Source organism: Vulpes vulpes, chromosome 6, assembly GCF_048418805.1.
Source record: "Vulpes vulpes isolate BD-2025 chromosome 6, VulVul3, whole genome shotgun sequence".
In the NCBI taxonomy this organism is placed as follows: Eukaryota; Metazoa; Chordata; class Mammalia; order Carnivora; family Canidae; genus Vulpes; species Vulpes vulpes.
In genome coordinates, this window is record NC_132785.1 from 99,188,622 (window position 1) to 99,208,092 (window position 19,471).

At 38.8% G+C, this 19,471-nt stretch overlaps 1 protein-coding gene across 5 annotated transcripts in view; it reads right to left on the minus strand.

The window, feature by feature from the left end:
* ESR2 (estrogen receptor 2) overlaps positions 1-19,471 on the minus strand; it is a 67,858-nt gene that overhangs the window by 33,692 nt on the left and 14,695 nt on the right. For all 5 annotated transcript variants that reach the window (XM_072762581.1, XM_072762583.1, XM_072762582.1 and 2 more), the window contains exons 3-5: positions 18,717-18,889; positions 9,720-9,836; positions 1,402-1,701 (exon numbers count right to left, since the gene is read on the minus strand). In XM_072762581.1, coding sequence (XP_072618682.1) covers positions 1,402-1,701; positions 9,720-9,836; positions 18,717-18,889 — 590 coding nt within the window. The remainder of the gene's footprint in view (positions 1-1,401; positions 1,702-9,719; positions 9,837-18,716; positions 18,890-19,471) is intronic.

Consider the following 19,471-nt stretch of genomic DNA (forward strand, 5'->3'; position numbering starts at 1 on the left):
TAATGCAGCTCAAGAATTCAGTTTGGTTATAGCACAAAGAAGCTGCATGGCTTTCAAAGTCATCAATTTCATCACCATGTGGGGTCCTGAAAAACAGTGTTTGGCATATACATTAGAGCAACAGCTCAAGGAATGTGTCGGTATTGTCTCCTACAAAAAGAGCAGAGAAAATAACATGATTCTGGCTAAGGTGAAGATCCAGACTATCAAAACAAAACTAGAAACCAGAAGATCCTCAGGAAGCTCAGAAGGAACAGGTTCAAGCCACCAAATGACCCAAGAGATACTATTCTACCAGGCCTGGGGTCCCACCCCTCTTTATCCACAGCTCTCATCCAGCTTTCCAGCGGCTCCCAGGCTGTATACCCTGTCTAAAGCAGCTGCTGCCCCAAGGCCATGGGGATTGTCCCTAGTGGCCTAGAACCTGGAGAGAGACCTAATTTCTTAGATGATTGTAAATATGTGCCTGGAGAAGCCCTTTCAGGGGGATGGGTTGGTGCCATTCTGTGTTAGAATTCTAGATTCCTTTTCACAGAAACACCAATTCAAATGATAACTAGATGGTAATTTTAGCACAATGCAGTATCTCAGGCATATATTACAAACTGGCCTGTGGAAGGGACATAGAAGGGAAAATGCAGGTGCTAAATGACAACTCTTGTTGAACAACCAAATGCATTTTTAACACAATGGCATTCCGGGTTGATGGATGATTCACGCTATCCCAGCTGCTGACTCACTCTATTTGCCCATGTATATTCATTTATATCCATAATACTGATTCTTTCTCTATTGAAATGATATTTTATACATTTCTATTTCACATGTGGCAAACCTCTCACTTGCATACTGGTCATATGACACCCTATCCCACCTTCTCCTGCACACACCCCTCCTCTCAAGGTGCAGAGTCCACAGCCAAGAGACAGCTCAATGTGGAGTCCAGACTCAATCATTTTAGACCAAGTTCCGGGTCCCAGGACCCTAGAATTTTTTTGCCCAAATGGTCCCAAGCCCACTCCCAGAGCTGAGTGGGCTTCTTCTTAGGTCCACCCTCTCAGACCACATCTTGGCATAAGAGGTGTCCAACAGGCTAGTGTGTATAGGAGATGTGGACACGGAAGATGGGGTGTGAACAAGGCACTGTGGGATAGTTCTGGCGTGGGAAAAAGAGGAGTCCAAAAATTCTAAATTGGAGCGTGACCTTCCAGTACATGTTGAAGGCATACAAGTCAAGATAGGAAGAAAGAATATATTTCATTTAAAGATCATAAATCAGGATGTAAAGCTGTTACACACCCAGATATCATTTGTGGATATCCATTTTGTACTCTTGCCCTATAGATGTCAGGGGCAGGCCTTTCTACCATAAATGAAAAGCTATGATCCAGAAAGCCCTACCTGGAATTTTCTTGGCCCAGCCAATCATATGCACGAGTTCCTTGTCGGCCAGCTTGGTCAGGGACATCATCATGGAGGCCTCGGTGAAGGGCGTGCTGGGGCGGCTCACAAGCACGTGGGGCGGCTCGGCCTCCAGGAGCGTGAGCACCAGCTGCTCCGGGCTCAGGGCGCTCAGCAGCAGCTCCTTTACTCGGGTCACGTGGCCACCATTTTTCTTGGCTTTGCTCAGGCAGTGCAGCTGCTCATCGGAACTCTTCTGCCTTCGCATAACACGGTACCCACACCTTTCTCTCCGGGAGCCTAAACCGGAAAGATGATAACAGTATTTTCCTGTGGCTTCCCCAACCCAATATTCAAGTTCCCTGGATTGGCAGGGCAAGAGTGAGGTAATGACTTCACTGTAAGACCTGAGTCTATCCTCACAATGTATCTCAGAACAGAAGCCTGACTTATTCTTGGAACCTGCAGGGCACGTACCAAAGATTATTACATCTGTGACTATTTTAACAAAATCAAAACATGAATTTTTAGGAACAATAGCCTAGATGAACTTAAGGTCTCCCATTTCAAGATCATCTATGACACTAAACCTATTTCTCTTTTATTTATTTATTTTAAAAAAGATTTTATTTATTCATTCATGAGACACGGGGGGGTGGGAGGGAAGAGACACAGGAAGAGGGAGAAGCAGGCATCACACAGGGAGCCTGATGCAGGACTCGATTCCTGGGACTCCAGGATCATGCCCTGGGCCGAAGGCAGGCGCCAAACCAATGAGCCACCCAGGGATCCCCCCCATTTCTCTTTTAAAGAGTGCTGACATACCTCAGTTTCCAAACGACAGAATTAGGAATTTTCTTGAGACAAAAGATAGGGAAAAGTTAGGAACTGAATATTGATATTTCCAAACAGTTATCAAATAATATATATTTTATAATACATTCTTAAAATGTTTATATGCATGTGTATGTGCTTACATGTACATATATGTATTCTTTTTACATATTTACACAAACTAATATGTTCAAGTAATATATCTTTTTAAATCTGAAAAATATAGAAGAGCACAAATTTTGGCATAAATTCTTTTAGTTTTCTTTCAATGCTTTTTATTTCTTCATGTTTTATATCAACACTTATATCACAGTATATATACTATTTTTTATTTTATTAAAACTGTATCATTGTACAAGTTAAAAATCTATGCAGCACTCTGTTTTATGCAGATAGTATCACTTTATCTAAAGTGTCTCCTGTTAAAAAAATACAAAATAAAAAAATAAAGTGTCTCCTGTTGATGGAAATCTAGGTTGGTACTAATTTCTTCAGTAGTATTCATAATACAGTGAAAATGTATCTTTCTACATGCATCCAATTCATTCCCTAAAATAAATTCAAAGAAGTCAGGTAACTGAACCAAGGCATATACACATTTAAGATTTTGATTTACTCCTGTGCTGGTATCAATAGGTTTCAGTTACTATGGGTTTATGGGTCAGAAACAAAATGGGATAATGTCTTTAAGATGGAGGGGGGCAGGGGAAGGGAGAAATCTTCATTTTAGAATTACATTCCCAGCTAAACTATCATTCAAGAGTGAGGATAAACTAAAGACATTTCAATTAAGCAAAGATTAAAAAGATGTATCACACACAGCCCTTTTGAAATAACTACTGGGCTATTTGGGATGAAGAAAAATGAACCCAAGAGAAGCAATGAAATTCAAGATGCAATAGTAAGAAAATAAATTGATTAAATATGAGAGAAAACCTAATAAACACAGAATGAATAAAATAATTTTTGGAGGTACAGAAATAAGGTAGAACTGAATGCTGGATAATAACTAAGATGAGAGAGGAATAATTTTGGCTAGAACTTCCTAAGATTCTTTATTTGGGAAGACATATCTCTCTTAGGATGGCTTGAACTCTCAAATTAATCATGCTAAAAATAGAATTGTTGCTAAAGAATTGAAATAGAACGTATGATTTCCAAACTAGAAGAGAAAAAAAAAAGAAAAAAGAAAATGGGAAAAACAAACAAACACAAGAAAATGGGATTAATTCCAAAAAGGAACAAAAGAAAATACATGATGAAAAAAAATTTTTAAGGTTTTTTTTTTTTTTTTAAGATTTTATTTATTTATGTATTTGAGAGAGAGTAAGAACAAGAGAGATCACAGAAGAAAAGGGAGAAGCAGACTCATGGCTGATCAGGGAGCCTGATGCAGGGCTTGATCCCAAGACCCTGATATCATGACCTGTGGCAAAGGCAGATGCTTAATTCACTGAGCCACCCAGGTGCCCCATGATGAAATTTTTAAAAGCATAAAATGACAAAAATGAATTCAAATATCAGGGATTACAATAAACATAAGTAGATTAAATTCATCAATTAAGAGTTTTTTTTATCTAGACATACATATAGACATATAAGAGATACATATAACATATAGAAAGCTGAAAATAAAGGGCTAGAAACAGATAACAGGCAAAAATTAACCAAATAAATCAGTTACTCTATCAATATCAGACAATATAAACTTTAAGGTACGAATCATTATTAAGGCCTCATCAGATTATAAAAGATAAATAATTCTACACATAAATATTAAAACAAAATAAAACCTACAAACATAACATCAAAAAGTGACTGAAAGAAAAATTGACAAATACATTATCATAATGCAGATTTTAATATATCTTTCTCAGCAACTGACAGAGCAAACAATTGGGGGGAAAGGCAGAATAAAGAACATTTGAATTGTACAATTCACAAGCTTGAGCTATAAAAACTCATGGAGGGGCAGCCCGGGTGGCTCAGCGGTTTAGCGCCACCTTCAGCCCAGGGTGTGATCCTGGAGACCAGGGATCGAGTCCTACGTCAGGCTCCCTGCATGGAGCCTGCCTCTCCCTCTGCCTGTGTCTCTGCCTCTCTCTCTGTGTCTCTCATAAATAAATAAATAAAATCTTTTAAAAAATAAAATAAAATAAAAAAACAAAAACTCATGGAATGTGCAAAAATTATCACTTACTAGTTTAGGAATAAAATTTTAACTAAAATTGGCATCATATGGATCATATTCTTTGATTGCAAAAAATAAGATAAAAATATAACTTCCAAGTCCTTATAACATTTAGCACAAAAATATTTCTAAAAATCCATTGGTTAAAGACAAAAATACAAAATGAAAATTAAGAAAGGCATAAGTCAGGATGACTTTAGCATGGGTACAACTTTTATATGCATCCCCCTACAAAGAAAAAAAAAATACACCTAAAAGTTATTATCTGCAAAATGCCTAGTTTCTAGTTTCTATGTTCCCACCATTATGTTTGTTCATTAAATTTAGTTGTCCACCTTTTTAAAAAGAAATATTAGGAAGTAGGAGTACATTTAAATTACTTACTTCCAAGAAATTTTATCCAAATTTCTTCTTATCCTTGGCTAATCAAAGTAGAAAGAAGGGCTCTATCTAGGGATGATTGAATCAAACTGTTTACTAAAAGAATTAAAAGCCTACAGTATAATTTATTTTATTAGTAATCAGATAGAGAGCTATAGGTGTCAAGATCATTTATACCCCCCGGGGTAAAATGGAACAAAATGTTTGGTTTAAGAAAGCACCTTTCTGACCACACATCTTCTATCTGTAGAGTATATATGAGGAAAAGGAGTTTACAAAACAGGTTTATATACAAAGAAAGGTTTTAAATCCATGCACTCAAATTCATTTGACCAACTTTCACTGACAAAGCCCTATATACTGAGCTCTGTACTGAGTCCTAGGGATTCTAGAATCAATAAAATAAAGCCCTTGGCAAGAAACTCACTGTTTGCTACCAAGGACATTTCTAGTGTCATTGCTTTTCCACCGTAATCTAAGAGTCCCTCGTATGCTTCTGAGTGAGCCTGATGAGGAATTCTACCAAACAGGAATGCTCCATATGAGATAGTGGTAAACAGCCCCAAGAAAAGATGTCATAATGCTGATGACAATGACAACAACAATGGTAATAATCGTAAATGATAACGATGAGAGCTAGCATCTCCTGGAAGCTCCTACATGTCAGACACTGTGTATCATATTCGGGTTATTTCACTCTGAAAAGTGCCCCGGAGTACAGATGCTACTATCATGTCCATGACACAAAAGAAGAACCAGGCCCAAGAGAGCTCAAATAACCTACCCAGGGCGGGCAAGCTAGGAAATAGTGAAAGCAGCATAGAGACTCAGGCAGTTGTCTGAATCCAGAGCGGGTGCTTTTCCTGCTTTATATTACCTCCCTACCAGATCCCTTTCATGTGTGTATATGGCAGATGAATCAAGAGATGGCACCTGAAAGATGCAAATTTATTCTCCCAACACAGGAATATGGACCAAACATGTAGCTGTTCAGATAGTTCTCCTGGCTACTTACATTTCAGCATATCCTTAGAACAAAGCCTTATCCCTCAGGGTAGTCTGGGCAGGTATTATCCCACCATTTAAGCCACCATATTAATATCTCCCTAGAAAACATAAGATTGGTGCAAAAGAAAACGGTGATAACCAAAGAGGCGTAATTTATTAATCAAAGGGGGAAGTGAAATGGTGCAGGAGAATCCAGGAGGCAGGTAGGTTCCTATTCTTCCAAGACTGGAGAGAAGGAAGAATATGGATGGAGGGTTTATTGAGAAGGCAGCCAAGAAGAATTCTGGGCAAGGAGGGAGGTATTGTTAAGAAAGTTCACTCCTACTGGTCCCTCTCTGTGGTCAGTAAAGAGCTAAATACCCAACTGTTGGCATATCAATGCATCTCATTCCTTTCAGTTTCCACGGGTAATAAAATATTTTTTCTTAGACAGCCTTACCCAATTTCTCTTTTGCCCAAATTCAATGACCTATACTCTTGTTCTCTTTTCCATGAAAGAATTTTTCCATTTTTACTGAGAAATAATTGTCATATATCGCTGTGTAAGTTTAAGGTGTAGAGCATCATGGTGTGGCTTACATATACTGTGAAGTGATTACCACAGTAAGTGTAGTTAGCATCCATTGTCTCGTATAGATACACAAAGAGAGAAAGAAAAAAATTATTATTTTTTCTTTCAGAACTCTTAGGATTTACTCTCAATAACTTTCATATATCTTTTTTTTTTTAATTTTTATTTATTTATGATAGGAACACAGTGAGAGAGAGAGGCAGAGACACAGGCAGAGGGAGAAGCAGGCTCCATGCACCGGGAGCCCGACGTGGGATTCGATCCCGGATCTCCAGGATCGCACCCTGGGCCAAAGGCAGGCGCCAAACCGCTGCGCCACCCAGGGATCCCAATATATCGTCATGATGATCATAGTCATCATGCTGTACGTTACATTGCTACGACTTACATACCTTGTAACTGGAAGTTTGTACCCTTGACCACTTCTCTACAGTTCCCTCTCCCCCTACATCCTGCCTCTGGTAATCACAAACCTGATATCTTTTTCTATGAGCTTGGGGTTGTTTGTTTTAGATTCATATGTAAGTGAGATCATACAGTATCTGTCTTTGTCTACTTCACTTAGCATAATGCTCTCAAGGTCCATCCATGTTGTCACAGATGGCAGGATTTCTTTGTGTATTCTTTTTAATGGCTGGAAAATGTTCCATTTTTATACACACACACATACCCCAACTTCTTTATCCATTCACCTGCCAATGGACACTGAGGTTTGTTCGCATGCTTGGCTATTATAAATAATGCTGCTATGAACATGGGGGCACAGATACCTTTTTGAGTGAGAGTCATGAAAGATTTCTTAAACTACATTTCTATACTCTATGCAACACTGTATTGCATTAAAACTCCTCATAACTTATAAGAGCTTTTCAAAGAGGGAGAGAGAAAGGAAGGAAGACAAAAATTTAATGCCAACCACTGTGTTAGATCTTTATGCCTTTTTTCACAGGTATTCCTCACAAAGTTTAGTGAAACCGATATCTTCCTTTCAGAGATAAGAAATCCAAGGGTCAGAAAGGTTAAGTTTGAGCATAGTCACAGCAAGAAGTAATGAGAAAAAAATGAGATTCAGTTTTTGGGAATCCTGGCCTCTTGTTATTCCCACCATATACACCACCTCCTGCAGACAGATTATGCATGTGCTCCTGCCTTGGTCCCGAACCACCAGGGCTACAGCTAGAGCTGTCCCACAGATGGAAGTACAATAACCCTAAGACTAAAGCATTCTAAACCCTAAAGACCTAAGCATTCTAACCCTAAGACTAAATCATAAATCACTTCTTAAAAAATATACACAACTTTAAAATATCAACTTAAAATATGAAACATTTATTTGCAATCTTTCGTCAAAGAGCCAAGGCTTTTTCTTTAAGTACCTCTGCCAATTAAATCAGAAGTGACTTTCCTACATAAGCCACATCTGTGTTACACTGTCTCTGAATTTTCAATTCCAGCTTTGTTAAAACACAGCAAGAACTTAAACACTTATAAAGCAATCCAAATTCAGAATTTTTCTAGGTTTATGACCTCTTCCCCAATCTCACTCATACCTAACTCAATAGCTACTAGTCCTTTACAGTTTGGGGGGTATTTTCTAATGTAAGCAGTACATCCAACATGGAGCTTGAACTCACAACCCTGAGATCAAGAGTCAACTGAGCCAGCCAGGTGCCCCTCCTTTACAGTTTTATCCAAAGCTTTCACAGAAACGATTGTCTTTTCCTACTCATGTTGCATATGCTTGCATAAATTCTAATTAAATGATATAATTTGACAGTTACAATGAGTAGAAACAGGTTTTGGAAGAAGCCCACTGGTTAGTGATAAGGGTATAACTGAAGTGGGGGACAGAAATGCTGGAATGTTTTAGAGAGTAACCAATACACACTGGGAGGTCATGGGCATGGGTAGGGTATTTTATAAAGAAAACAGAAAACATCAGTGATTCTAGGAAGCCAGAGAAGTGTGATCAAATAAGACTTCTGCTACACTATAATATAGCTGGATGAGATGTCTCGTCTAATATACATTTTTAAAAAGGGAAGAGGGATCCCAGGGTGGCGCAGCGGTTTGGTGCCTGCCTTTGGCCCAGGGCGCGATCCTGGAGACCCGGGATCGAATCCCATGTCGGGCTCCTGGTGCATGGAGCCTGCTTCTCCCTCTGCCTGTGTCTCTGCCTCTCTCTCTCTCTCTCTCTGACTATCATAAATAAAATAAAATAAAATAAAATAAAATAAAATAAAATAAAATAAAATAAAATAAAAAGGGAAGAGCATGTTTAAAAGGCAGAACTCCTAAGAAACGTCAGAGAGAAAAGAGACTTTTGTTTTAAATTTTTCAAACAGTTACTAAGAGAGAAATTACAACTAACCACAGGCAAAATACCATCTAGCAGAATAACAGGAGAAGTATAGGCAGAGCTGATGTGAGTGTGCATAACCCAGCATGTGTGTACAGACAAATGAATCAAAAATTAGCCAGGTAGAGAGAGCGGGATGTAGGCATTATTGTCAGTTGTTATGTGCCCATTTGTCTTTGTTTTTCATGTATGTATGCATCTACGTGCAGATACACACACATATGTATGTACACATATATATGCATACTTACCACCATAACACAGAACCTATATTCTACGTGCTTTCATAATTCTATCATATTTCTGACTCCTAAATGTATCTTCTCTTGATAGGCATGAGTCTTTCCCACAGCTATCCAAGTAACTCATAAGATATTCTACTTTCTTGTCACAGCTTTAACTGAACATTTACCAGAACTTCATCCTCAGTCTTCTCAAGGCCTCAGGCAGATGTTTATCCAACCCAGTTGAGTACCTCAGTGGCTAGAATTCTCTAATTCATGCAGCAGCCTATTATGTTGTCAGACCACTTGAATCATAGAAAGATCTTCCTTATATTGGGCCCAAATGTGCCTACCATAGCTTGTTCCTGTTCACCTCAGCTCTGTCCTCTCCAGCTACAGGAGATAAATTAACACCCCCCTCCAGTGTGACAGCATATGCATACTTGAAGATAATTACCAAGTCCTCAGGCCCTGTCCCTAGTCCCTCTGCCTATCCTGACAACGCTGTCAGCATGGCCAATATATGATGAAAAGGGAAGCGGGATCCCTGGGTGGCACAGCGGTTTAGCGCCTGCCTTTGGCCCAGGGCGCGATCCTGGAGACCCAGGATCGAATCCCACGTAGGGCTCCCGGTGCATGGAGCCTGCTTCTCCCTCTGCCTGTGTCTCTGCCTCTCTCTCTCCCTGTGTGACTATCATAAATAAATAAAAATTAAAAAAAAAAAAAAAGAAAGGGGAAACAAAAACTTACCACACTTCACCATTCCCACTTCATAGCACTTCCGAAGTCGGCAGGCCTGGCAGCTCTTGCGTCGATTCTTATCTATTGTACACTGATTTGTAGCTGGGCATATGTAATCATTATGTCCTGCAGCAGAAAAAAAAAGGGGGGGGTCAGGCTATTATTACTGTATTTTGATTCAATATTCTAGTCAACACTGATAATGCTACCCAGCTGAGAAGTAAGGGATATCTTCTTTTTTTTTTTTTTTAAGATTTTATTTATTCATGGGAGACACAGAGAGGCAGAGACATAGGCAGAGGAAGAAGCAGGCTCCCTGCAGAGAGCCAGATGAGAGACTCAAACCAAGGACCCCAGGGTCACGACCTGAGCCAAAGGCACTCAACTGCTGAACCACCCAGATGCCCAGGGGATATCTTCTTAATGCAGATATGGGTAACAAAGGGCGAAGTTTGCCCTCATCAGTGCCTTGTTAGGGAGTGAAGATAACCTAGGAATATTTCCATATCTTATTCTTTCTTTGACTAATAGGCTATCCTCTGCATGTTCGTAGAATCCTCAAGAGATTCATTAGAAATATTCTCCTTTGGACATGGAAAGTAAGACAGTTGCCTGAAATTGGTGCTGCAAATCACAGAACTGCTCAAGAATAGCACTTGTGTATCAAGTCACCAAATTCAACTACTTATATTCTTTTATATATATACCTCTTTGGAATTTAACATGACATTTTTATAGGAATTCATAGTCAAATAAGAGAAGGAAACTAATCAACAAGAAGATAAAGAAATTAGCAAACTAAAGAACCAAAAGAACTGCCACTTGAGGCTGGCTGTGATTATTGTTCCAAGTCCCCACTGCCTCCCTCAGCCCTGTGACTCGCAGGGCACTAAGGTGGATAGGTTGTGTTTGCCTACCAACTGATGCTAAGCTTGGCCATGAAACTTGCATTAGCCAGTGGTAGGCTAGTAGAAGGGATATTCCAACAGTTTGCCTTGGCCTCTTGAGCTCCCAAGAGGGGAAAAAAAAAAAAGCCTCGGGTAGCCACTAATCTGTGGAAATGCAATGCAGACCTGAACTTGACCCAGAACTCAGAGCCGAACCCTGAGAGGTAGAGCCACCCTACCTGACTCATGGACCAAAAAAACATGGTTTTACGATTGGATCAAAATCAAATTTTATAATTCTCTCCCACTTTAGGTAGATTCAATAACACTTGTTCAATCAAACACAAATTGAAAATCAGTTGTTTGCGACTTTACCACCATTCCCTGGGCCTGCCGGGGTGGCAGCAAGGGTATGGACTGCATAGTTCTAGGAATAGTAAGACAGTTTAGCCGAGGGGCAAAAACCACCATCAAGTGACCCTCATAACAGCCACGTACAGGAAAGCTGGCACATCAACATTTCTGACTACCTGCTGATTTCCAGATTCTTTATCATTTCCTTTAACCCTATAACTTCCCTATAAAAAGCCATGGTCCCCATTATTTTTTTTTTAAGAGAAAACACATTCAGTAATCTCCTTAAGGTCATGGTTTTCCTTTTCCATGGAGCATAATAAATTTCTACAAACTTATAAGCTTAAAACCAAACAAATTTATTATCTGATTTCCACAAGTCAGGAATCCAGGCACAGCTTACTCTACTCAGGGTTTCAAAAGGCTGCAATCAAGGTGCTGGATGGGCTGTGGTTTCATCTGAAGCTCAGGGTCCTCTTCCAAGCTCATATAGGATGTTTGCAGAATCAGCTCCTTGCAGTTGTTGGACCAAGGCTCCCATTTTTACCATGGTTACCAGCTGGACACTGCTGTCAACTCATAGAGGAACCAGTTCCCTGCCCAAAAGCAGTTCACAGCATGATGCTTGCTTTCCTTCAGGCTAGGAGGGGCACTTGTCTGATTTTCAGTCTGTCTTCACTCGGCCATGATGGAGTCTTACACAATTGCATCATAATCACGAGACTCCCCCAATACCACTTTCCATGTTAGATAAAGGAGTGGCTCATATTTACAGGTTCCACACACACTCAAGAGTATGGGGTAATATAAGGTAAGGCGCAACATTTTTTAAAAGGAACAGATAATTATCTTGTTATTGCTTTTATCCTCATTTATAATATTCAAAAATAAATTATATTTTAAAAGTCAAGATATATTTCCAATCAGAAACTTTTGATCGTCCTCTAGAACAGATGCTTTATGGCTAAAAGGTAAATGTAATCCCACAGTACTTTCCATGGTAGCAGCAATCTTTCAAGGACCTTCTAAAAATTCACAGAACAATACATATGATGTCATCCTTTTTGGTTTTATAAAGAGGTTTATAACAATAAGCATTTAAGGGACTAGAGGTTCATTATTTTCCCCTCAGAGTTTATTTTAAAAGATAATTTTACTTAAAAAAAAATCAGAAAGTACAAGAATATAAACACACTAAAAACGGCCTAGAAAATGTCTTATGCAAGAAGGTCAAGGTAATTGACAAAAAAGAAAAAAGTCCTCTTGAAAGTATACTATCTCACATATTAAAATGGTTTTCTCAGAGCACCTGGGTGGCTCAGTCAGTTAAGCATCTGACTCCTGATTTCAGTTCATGTCATGATCTCAGGGCTATGAGATGGAGCCCATGTCAGGTTCTGCACTCAATGCAGAGTCTGCTTAGAGATTCTCTCTCTCTCTCTCTCTCTCTCTGCCCCTCCCCCTCTAAAAAAATAAAATAAAATGGTTTTCTTGTTCATGCAACAGTCTGTAAAGCACACAATTCCATACTAACCAAATTCAGAGAAAAGTTCAAAGCCAAATTAAAAGCAAAATATGTAGCTAATTCTTGAAGATATAAAGCTTTATAGGAAAATGTGCTTTTTATCATCTAAACATAATAGGTTATCTCTCTACAAAATTATAGACTGAGTCTGATTACCTATTGTCATTTATATCCAACCTCATAGAGGGGAGAGACAGCCCTGGACTTCAGATCAGAATATCTGAGTTTCAGCTCATTTTAGCCTCCCGGTGTTGTCACTTGTCACAATATTGCACTTGTCATAGAGCAATATTTATCACCCACACCCTCCCTGGCACGCTTGTCCCTCAGCAGCAGGCAACAACAACCCAGCATTTGTTCCTTCAGGACATCCTCCATGACTTCAAGGCCAAATAAGTCCCAAGTAATGGAATATGTGCCTCCAAGGTAAGAATTTCCTACATAACCTACCAGCTGTCAGAGCTTCCCATTTAAAGCCCAGCCTCTAAAGCTGTGAAAAGCAAAGCCTTAAAGATTGGTGAGTGGCACTTAAATAGATTTCAACTTTCAAAGGACAATGATAAAAGTTTGTTATGAACACCAATATGAAAGTGAATAAAATAGTGCCACTGTTACATTTGGATGTAAAATAAATAGCCCAAAAGAATGAAATTTACAGAAATACCACTGAGGATACCAGATATACATAGATACCAGATATGCATATACATAGTTTTAACAAAACTGTATAAGAGATACAAAAGACCTAAATAAATGGAGACAGAATATGTTCTTAATATGAAGAATATTACAAAGATTCCTTCCAAAATAATCCTTAAGTTTCAAAATCTCCACTTTTCTTAACATTAAGGATGGGAGGTCACTTAATAAAATTATTCTAATGTTCCTATGGATAAATAAAGAAAATAGCCAGAATACTTTTAAAATAGGAGGTATTTATATTGGTATGTATTTAAATGCATTATAAAATTATAATAGTAAAAGTGAAAAATAAAACTATAATAATTAAAATAACGTGGTACTTACAAGAATGAAGAACTAGGTCAACAGAACAGGATAAAACTATACATAAGAACTTATAGAGAGAGACAAAAAAAAAATCAATGAAAACATAAAAAGATGTTCAAAATGATTAGTAATCAGGGAAATGCAAATTAAAACCACAATGAAACACAATTATATACCCAACAGAATATCTAAAATTAAAAAGGCTAGTAATATCAAGGATTTTTATAAGGATGTAGAGCAACTGGAAGTCTCATGTTACTTTTGAGAATACAACATGGTTCAACCCCCTTGGAAACAGTTTGTTAGCTGCCCATAAAATTAAACATATGCTTATCATACAACCAGCAATTTCACTCCTAGATATTTCCCCAAGAAAAATGTAGGTCTACATAGAGGGATTAGCATGAACACTCATAGAAGTTTTATTCGAAATAGCACAAAACTGGAAATACCCCAAATGAATAAATTGTAGTAGATCTATATATTGGAGTAATACCCAGTAACAAAAAGGAATGAACCATAGGTACATGGATAAAACTTAAAAGCATCATGATAAGTAAAAGAAGCAATACATAGATGGTTACCTAATTATTCAATTATATGACATTCTAGCAAAAGGCAAAACTATACAGAAAGAAACTAGGTCAATGGCTACTAGGTCTTGGGAAGTTAGGGGGAAATTGTTTTTAGATTCTAGATATAAGTGAAATCATATGGTTTTTTGTCTTTCTACGTCTGACTTAATTCACTTAGCACTATACCTTCTAGGTCCAACCATGCTGTTGCAAATGGCAAGATCTCATCCTCCTTATGGCTGAGTAATATTTTACCATGTATGTAGCTTCTTTATCCATTCATCTATTGACATACACATAGATTGTTACTGTACCTTGGCTATTGTAAATAATGCTGCAATAAACACAGGGGTGCACATCTCTTTTTAAATTGGTGTTTTTGTTCTCTCTGGATAAATATCCAGTAGTGGAATTATTAGATCATATGGTAATTCTGTTTTTAATATTTTGAGAACCTCCAATACAGTTTTCCACAATGACCGCACAAATTTAATTCCCACCATCAGTACATAAGGATTCCCTTTTCTCCATATATATATATATATATATGTTTCAGGTAGAGATTTCTTCCCAACAGCAAATAAAAAGGACCTTTCTCAAAGGATATAGTTAATTGTATTGGGTCAAGATTTCCTTAAGGAATAAAATTGTAGAATCTCAACAAGATAGAGAATTGTCATCATATCATATCAAGAGTTCAGTTCTGAATTTTAGAAATTTGAATTGTTCTTACTATACAATAGCAAGCAAGTAGGCCTGGCCTTATAATTTACTACTGGAATTATCATAAGTAAAAATATTAAAGTACCTAAATATGTTAAATACAGAATGAAAAGTTGTGTAAAAGCAATTATAAATAAGCAAATGATACAGTTTATGTTTTGATAATATTTGATGACACATTCTTCCTTTATCTGTGATGTTTTATCTTTCAATAAAATTAAGTTTTTAATTGGCAGAGGGCCCTGATCCACCCAGCTATGAAGATCTTAGAGAAGGTGGGTTTAAATAAGATTAGAATTTGAAGAAAAACACAAAAAAGAAAGAAAAGATGTTGATATCTCAATACAGAAGAGTTAGAAAACTAGAATATCTTAAATTTGCATGAAGTTTATAAATGACCAAATGTTTTCATATAACCAACTTCATTGCATTTTTATTTTTATATATTTTTAAAATATTTTACTTACCCACTTACTTAGAGAGAGTGTGTGTGTGCATGAGATGGGGAGAAGAGGGAAAGAGAGAAACAGAGTCTCAAGCAGACTCCCCACTGAGCATGGAGCCTGACACAGGGCTCAATCCCACAACCCAGAGATCGTGACCTGAGCTGAAATCAAGAGTCAGACACTTAACCAACTGAGCCACCCAGGCACCTCCATTTCATTTGAAAACAAATCTGTAAGTATCTCCATTTCACAGAGGAAGAAACAGGCTAAGAGGTAATGTCTTAGAGCTACTAAGTAGAAGATCCAGGACAAATAGGTAGTCATCTATACAGGTTGAATTTCAAGGGAAGGTAACTCTGTACTACTAACTTTCTACCCTTCACCACCTTCTAGATTCTATCAGGAGCCATCCCACCATGACTCTTACACATGCCAAATATTAAACATAAGCCAAAGGAAGAAACAATCTTTGTAATTCCTAACAAGCACATTGCTTCCAGCTTTATCTTCACAGGGTTGCAAAGAGGGACTCCTGGGGAAAATGGCAGAATAGGAAGATCCTAAGCTCACTTCACCCCATGGATACAACTAGATAACACCCACATCAGTGTAAATAACCCAGAAAATGATCCAAAGACTGACAAGACAGACTCTCCACAGATAAATGTAGAGAAGAGGCTACATCAAAGAGGGTAGGAAGGGTGGAAAGGCAGTTGTGGCTTAAACATACCTATGGGGACAGACCTATGGGATTGTCCATGGGAGGGAGAGACCTGCAGGCTTGGAGAGTGGGGATGAACAGACTATCACACCAGGTACCCCAAGTACAGGGAACGCACACAGGTAAGATGAATTCCCATAACATTTGGCTTTGAAAAGCAGAGGGGGATAATTTTATGAGTTCTTACAATGGGCAGGATTTAGTAGGTGGAACTTTAAACTCAGCAGGCTTGGCTCTGAGACAGCTGGGAAAGCAAGAGGAAACAGTCTCTGCCCTTAAAGAGATAGCACAACAAATAGCCCCATAGAGATAGAAAATAGAAGCAGCAGGCATTGAAAAATGCCTGGGGTATATGGAAGGGAAATTTGTTTAATAATCTCAGAGTATGTGCTCGAGGGGCACGGATCATCTAGGAACAAAGACGCTGCTGGGCACCATTTCCCTCCCCCTGATCCCAGCCTAGACACACAAACACCTGTGAGAACCAGCACAGTGCCAATATCTTCCACATAATTTGCTAAAGGCAGGCCTGCCCTGGCCTATGTTCATCTGCAGACCTGCCACCCCCACCCCATACAGCCTTGGCCAGAGCCCATCCAAAGTGGTGCCACAAGCCTGGCAGTATGCAAGCAACCACAACAGGGGCCAACTCCAAAGTGACTCCTCCCCTAAGGAGAGGGAAAGATAACCACACACACCAGTCCATCTGTGGTCCCAGCAGTGGGCTGGGGTACAGACAGTTGGTCTGCTGGCCTCACCTACCAACAAAAGCTTCTCAGAGGACAACTCAGGGAAAGTGTCTTACAGTTCAGTGTTATTATATCTCTGGCAAATGCCTGGTCTGATTCAACTCAAGCCTAAGGCAGCTCCAGATTGGCCAACTAACAATGCAGGGACTAAATCCTGCCCACAACAGGCAAAGAGGGTCATTGCAGACAATTGGACTAAAGGCAGAAGCATCTTGGCCACTATAGTAGGGTACATACAACACACATAGGCAACACCTCTTAAGCACCAGGTCTGATAAACAGGGAAAATTACACTGCAGGGCACTACAGGATCTCTTCTTTATAAGACCACTACTTTCAGGAGCAGGAGACATAACTGACTTTCTTAACACATATATATCTTAACACATAGAAACAGACACAGAGTTAGACAAAATGAAGAGACAGAGGAACATGTCCCAAATGAAAGAACAGGACAAAAATCACAGCAAGAGACCTAAATAAACAGAGAAAAGTAACATGCCTGATAGAGAATTTAAAGTAATAGTCATAAAGGAAATCACTGGACTGGAGAAAAGAATGGAGGACCTCAGTGAAACTCTTAACAAAGAAACAGAAAACACAATAAAGAACCAATCAGAGATTAAGAACTCAACAACTGGGGATCCCTGGGTGGCGCAGCAGTTTAGCGCCTGCCTTTGGCTCAGGGCGCGATCCTGGAGACCCGGGATCGAGTCCCATGTCGGGCTCCCAGTGCATGGAGCCTGCTTCTCCCTCTGCCTGTGTCTCTGCCTCTCTCTCTCTCTCTCTCTCTCTCTCTCCGTGTGTGTGTTTGACTATCATAAATAAATACAAATTTAAGAAAAAATAAATAAATAAATCTAAGAACTCAACTAAAAATAAAAATAATACACTATAAGGAACAGAAGAACATATCAGCAACCTGGAGGACAGAGTAATGGAGAGCAATCAAGCTGAACAGGAGAGAGGAAAAAAATGAAAAATTAATAAAGACTTAGGGGACTCAGTAACACCATCAAGCATAATAATAACATTTGCATTAAAGGGGTCTCAGAAGGAGAAAAAGTGGGGAAAGGGGCAGAAAATTTGTTTGAAGAAATAATAGATGAAAATTTCCCAAATGTGGAGAAGTAAATAGAAATGTAGATCCAGGAGGCACAGAGAGCCCTCAACAAAATCAATCCAAGGAGGTCCACACCAAGACATATAGTAGTTAAAATGCAAAAAAAAGTAGTGATAAAGAGAGAATTTTAAAAGCAGCAGAATAGAGTTACACATAAGAGGACCCCCCATAAGGCTGTCAACTAATCTTTCACCAGAAACTTTGCAGGTCAGAAGAGAGTGCCATGTTACACTCAACGTACTGAAAGAAAAAAACAATAACCAAGAATACTCTATCCAGTAAGGCTATCACTCAGAATAGAAAGAGAGATAAAGAGTTCCCCACACAAACAAGAGGAATTCATGACCACTAAACCAGTCCTACAAGAATTGTTAAAGGGGACTCTGAGTGGAAAAACCATAAGCAGGAGTAAGCACAAAAGGAGTAAAATTAAATGTATCTATAAAAATCAGTCAAGGGAGTCACAAAATAAAAGACTGTAAAGTATGACACCATATATCTGAAAGATAGCAGAGAAGAGTAAAGATTGGGTTCAAATTTAAGAGATCACCAGCCTAATATAAATTAATATACACATAAGATGTTATATACAAACCTAATGGTAACCACAAATCAAAAACTAGTAAGAGGTGGTGATGGATGATTGTGGGAAGAGATCCATTCAAGTTCTGAAGCTCTGGAGTAAAGATCCACAATTAAAGGATAAGGTGCTCTACACTTGAAACAATCCACTCCACCATCCACCCCATCCCCAAACACACATGATCGTATGAACCATTCATCAAGTACTTTATATACCAAACAGGCCAGTGGTGAAATTTCTGCCAAGTCATCTACAAAAGTATTTGAAAGCAAAAGTAGAAAACTAAAGAAGCAGCTAACAATACTCTTGTACCTTGAATGCTTCTTTTAAAAAAGGCCTTACATCCTTCACACGACCAGACTCCATAGTGATATCCAGATGCGTAATCGCTGCAGACCGCACAGAAGTGGGCATCCCTCTTTGAACTTGGACTAGTAACGGGGCTGGCACAACTGCTCCCACTAACTTTCCTTTTCAGTGTCTCTCTGGGGGCAAAGAAAACATTCATTGTAAGACAGCATTAAGAGAAAAGATGGACTTTCTAGGGAAAAAAATAGCATGAACACTGCCTAATTTACCTCTTTGCCCTCTAGGGCTCATGATAAATATATTCCAAGAAATCTGATCAAGCACCTTTGTTACTGATTTCAGATCTATGAAGAATCACACTGTTGGGAATGACTGCTGTTTGAAAATGGTTACGGGAGTCTATGCCCATCCATGCAGCACCGATGAGCCCTAATAACTACAGATGGCCAGTTGTAGCCACATGTCTGAGTGTAACAAGTGACCAGAGCAAGTGTTACCCACAGGTCTGAACCACAGCAGGAAGTACTGTTGCTGGAATTCATCAACACTGTAAAGATGGGTCTAAACTTACCCACCCATTTTCAAGTAGCAGTTATTTTCAAGTGTTACCTTTCAGAGTTCCCATTCAAATGGGAGGGAGAACCTTTCATTCTGCTATTTAAGATGAAGGTCTAGAATAAAAATAACTTCAAGAGGAGTAACAAATGCACTTTATGTTATACTGAAGTGATACTATACTCTGGTTTAGAGAGAGAGAG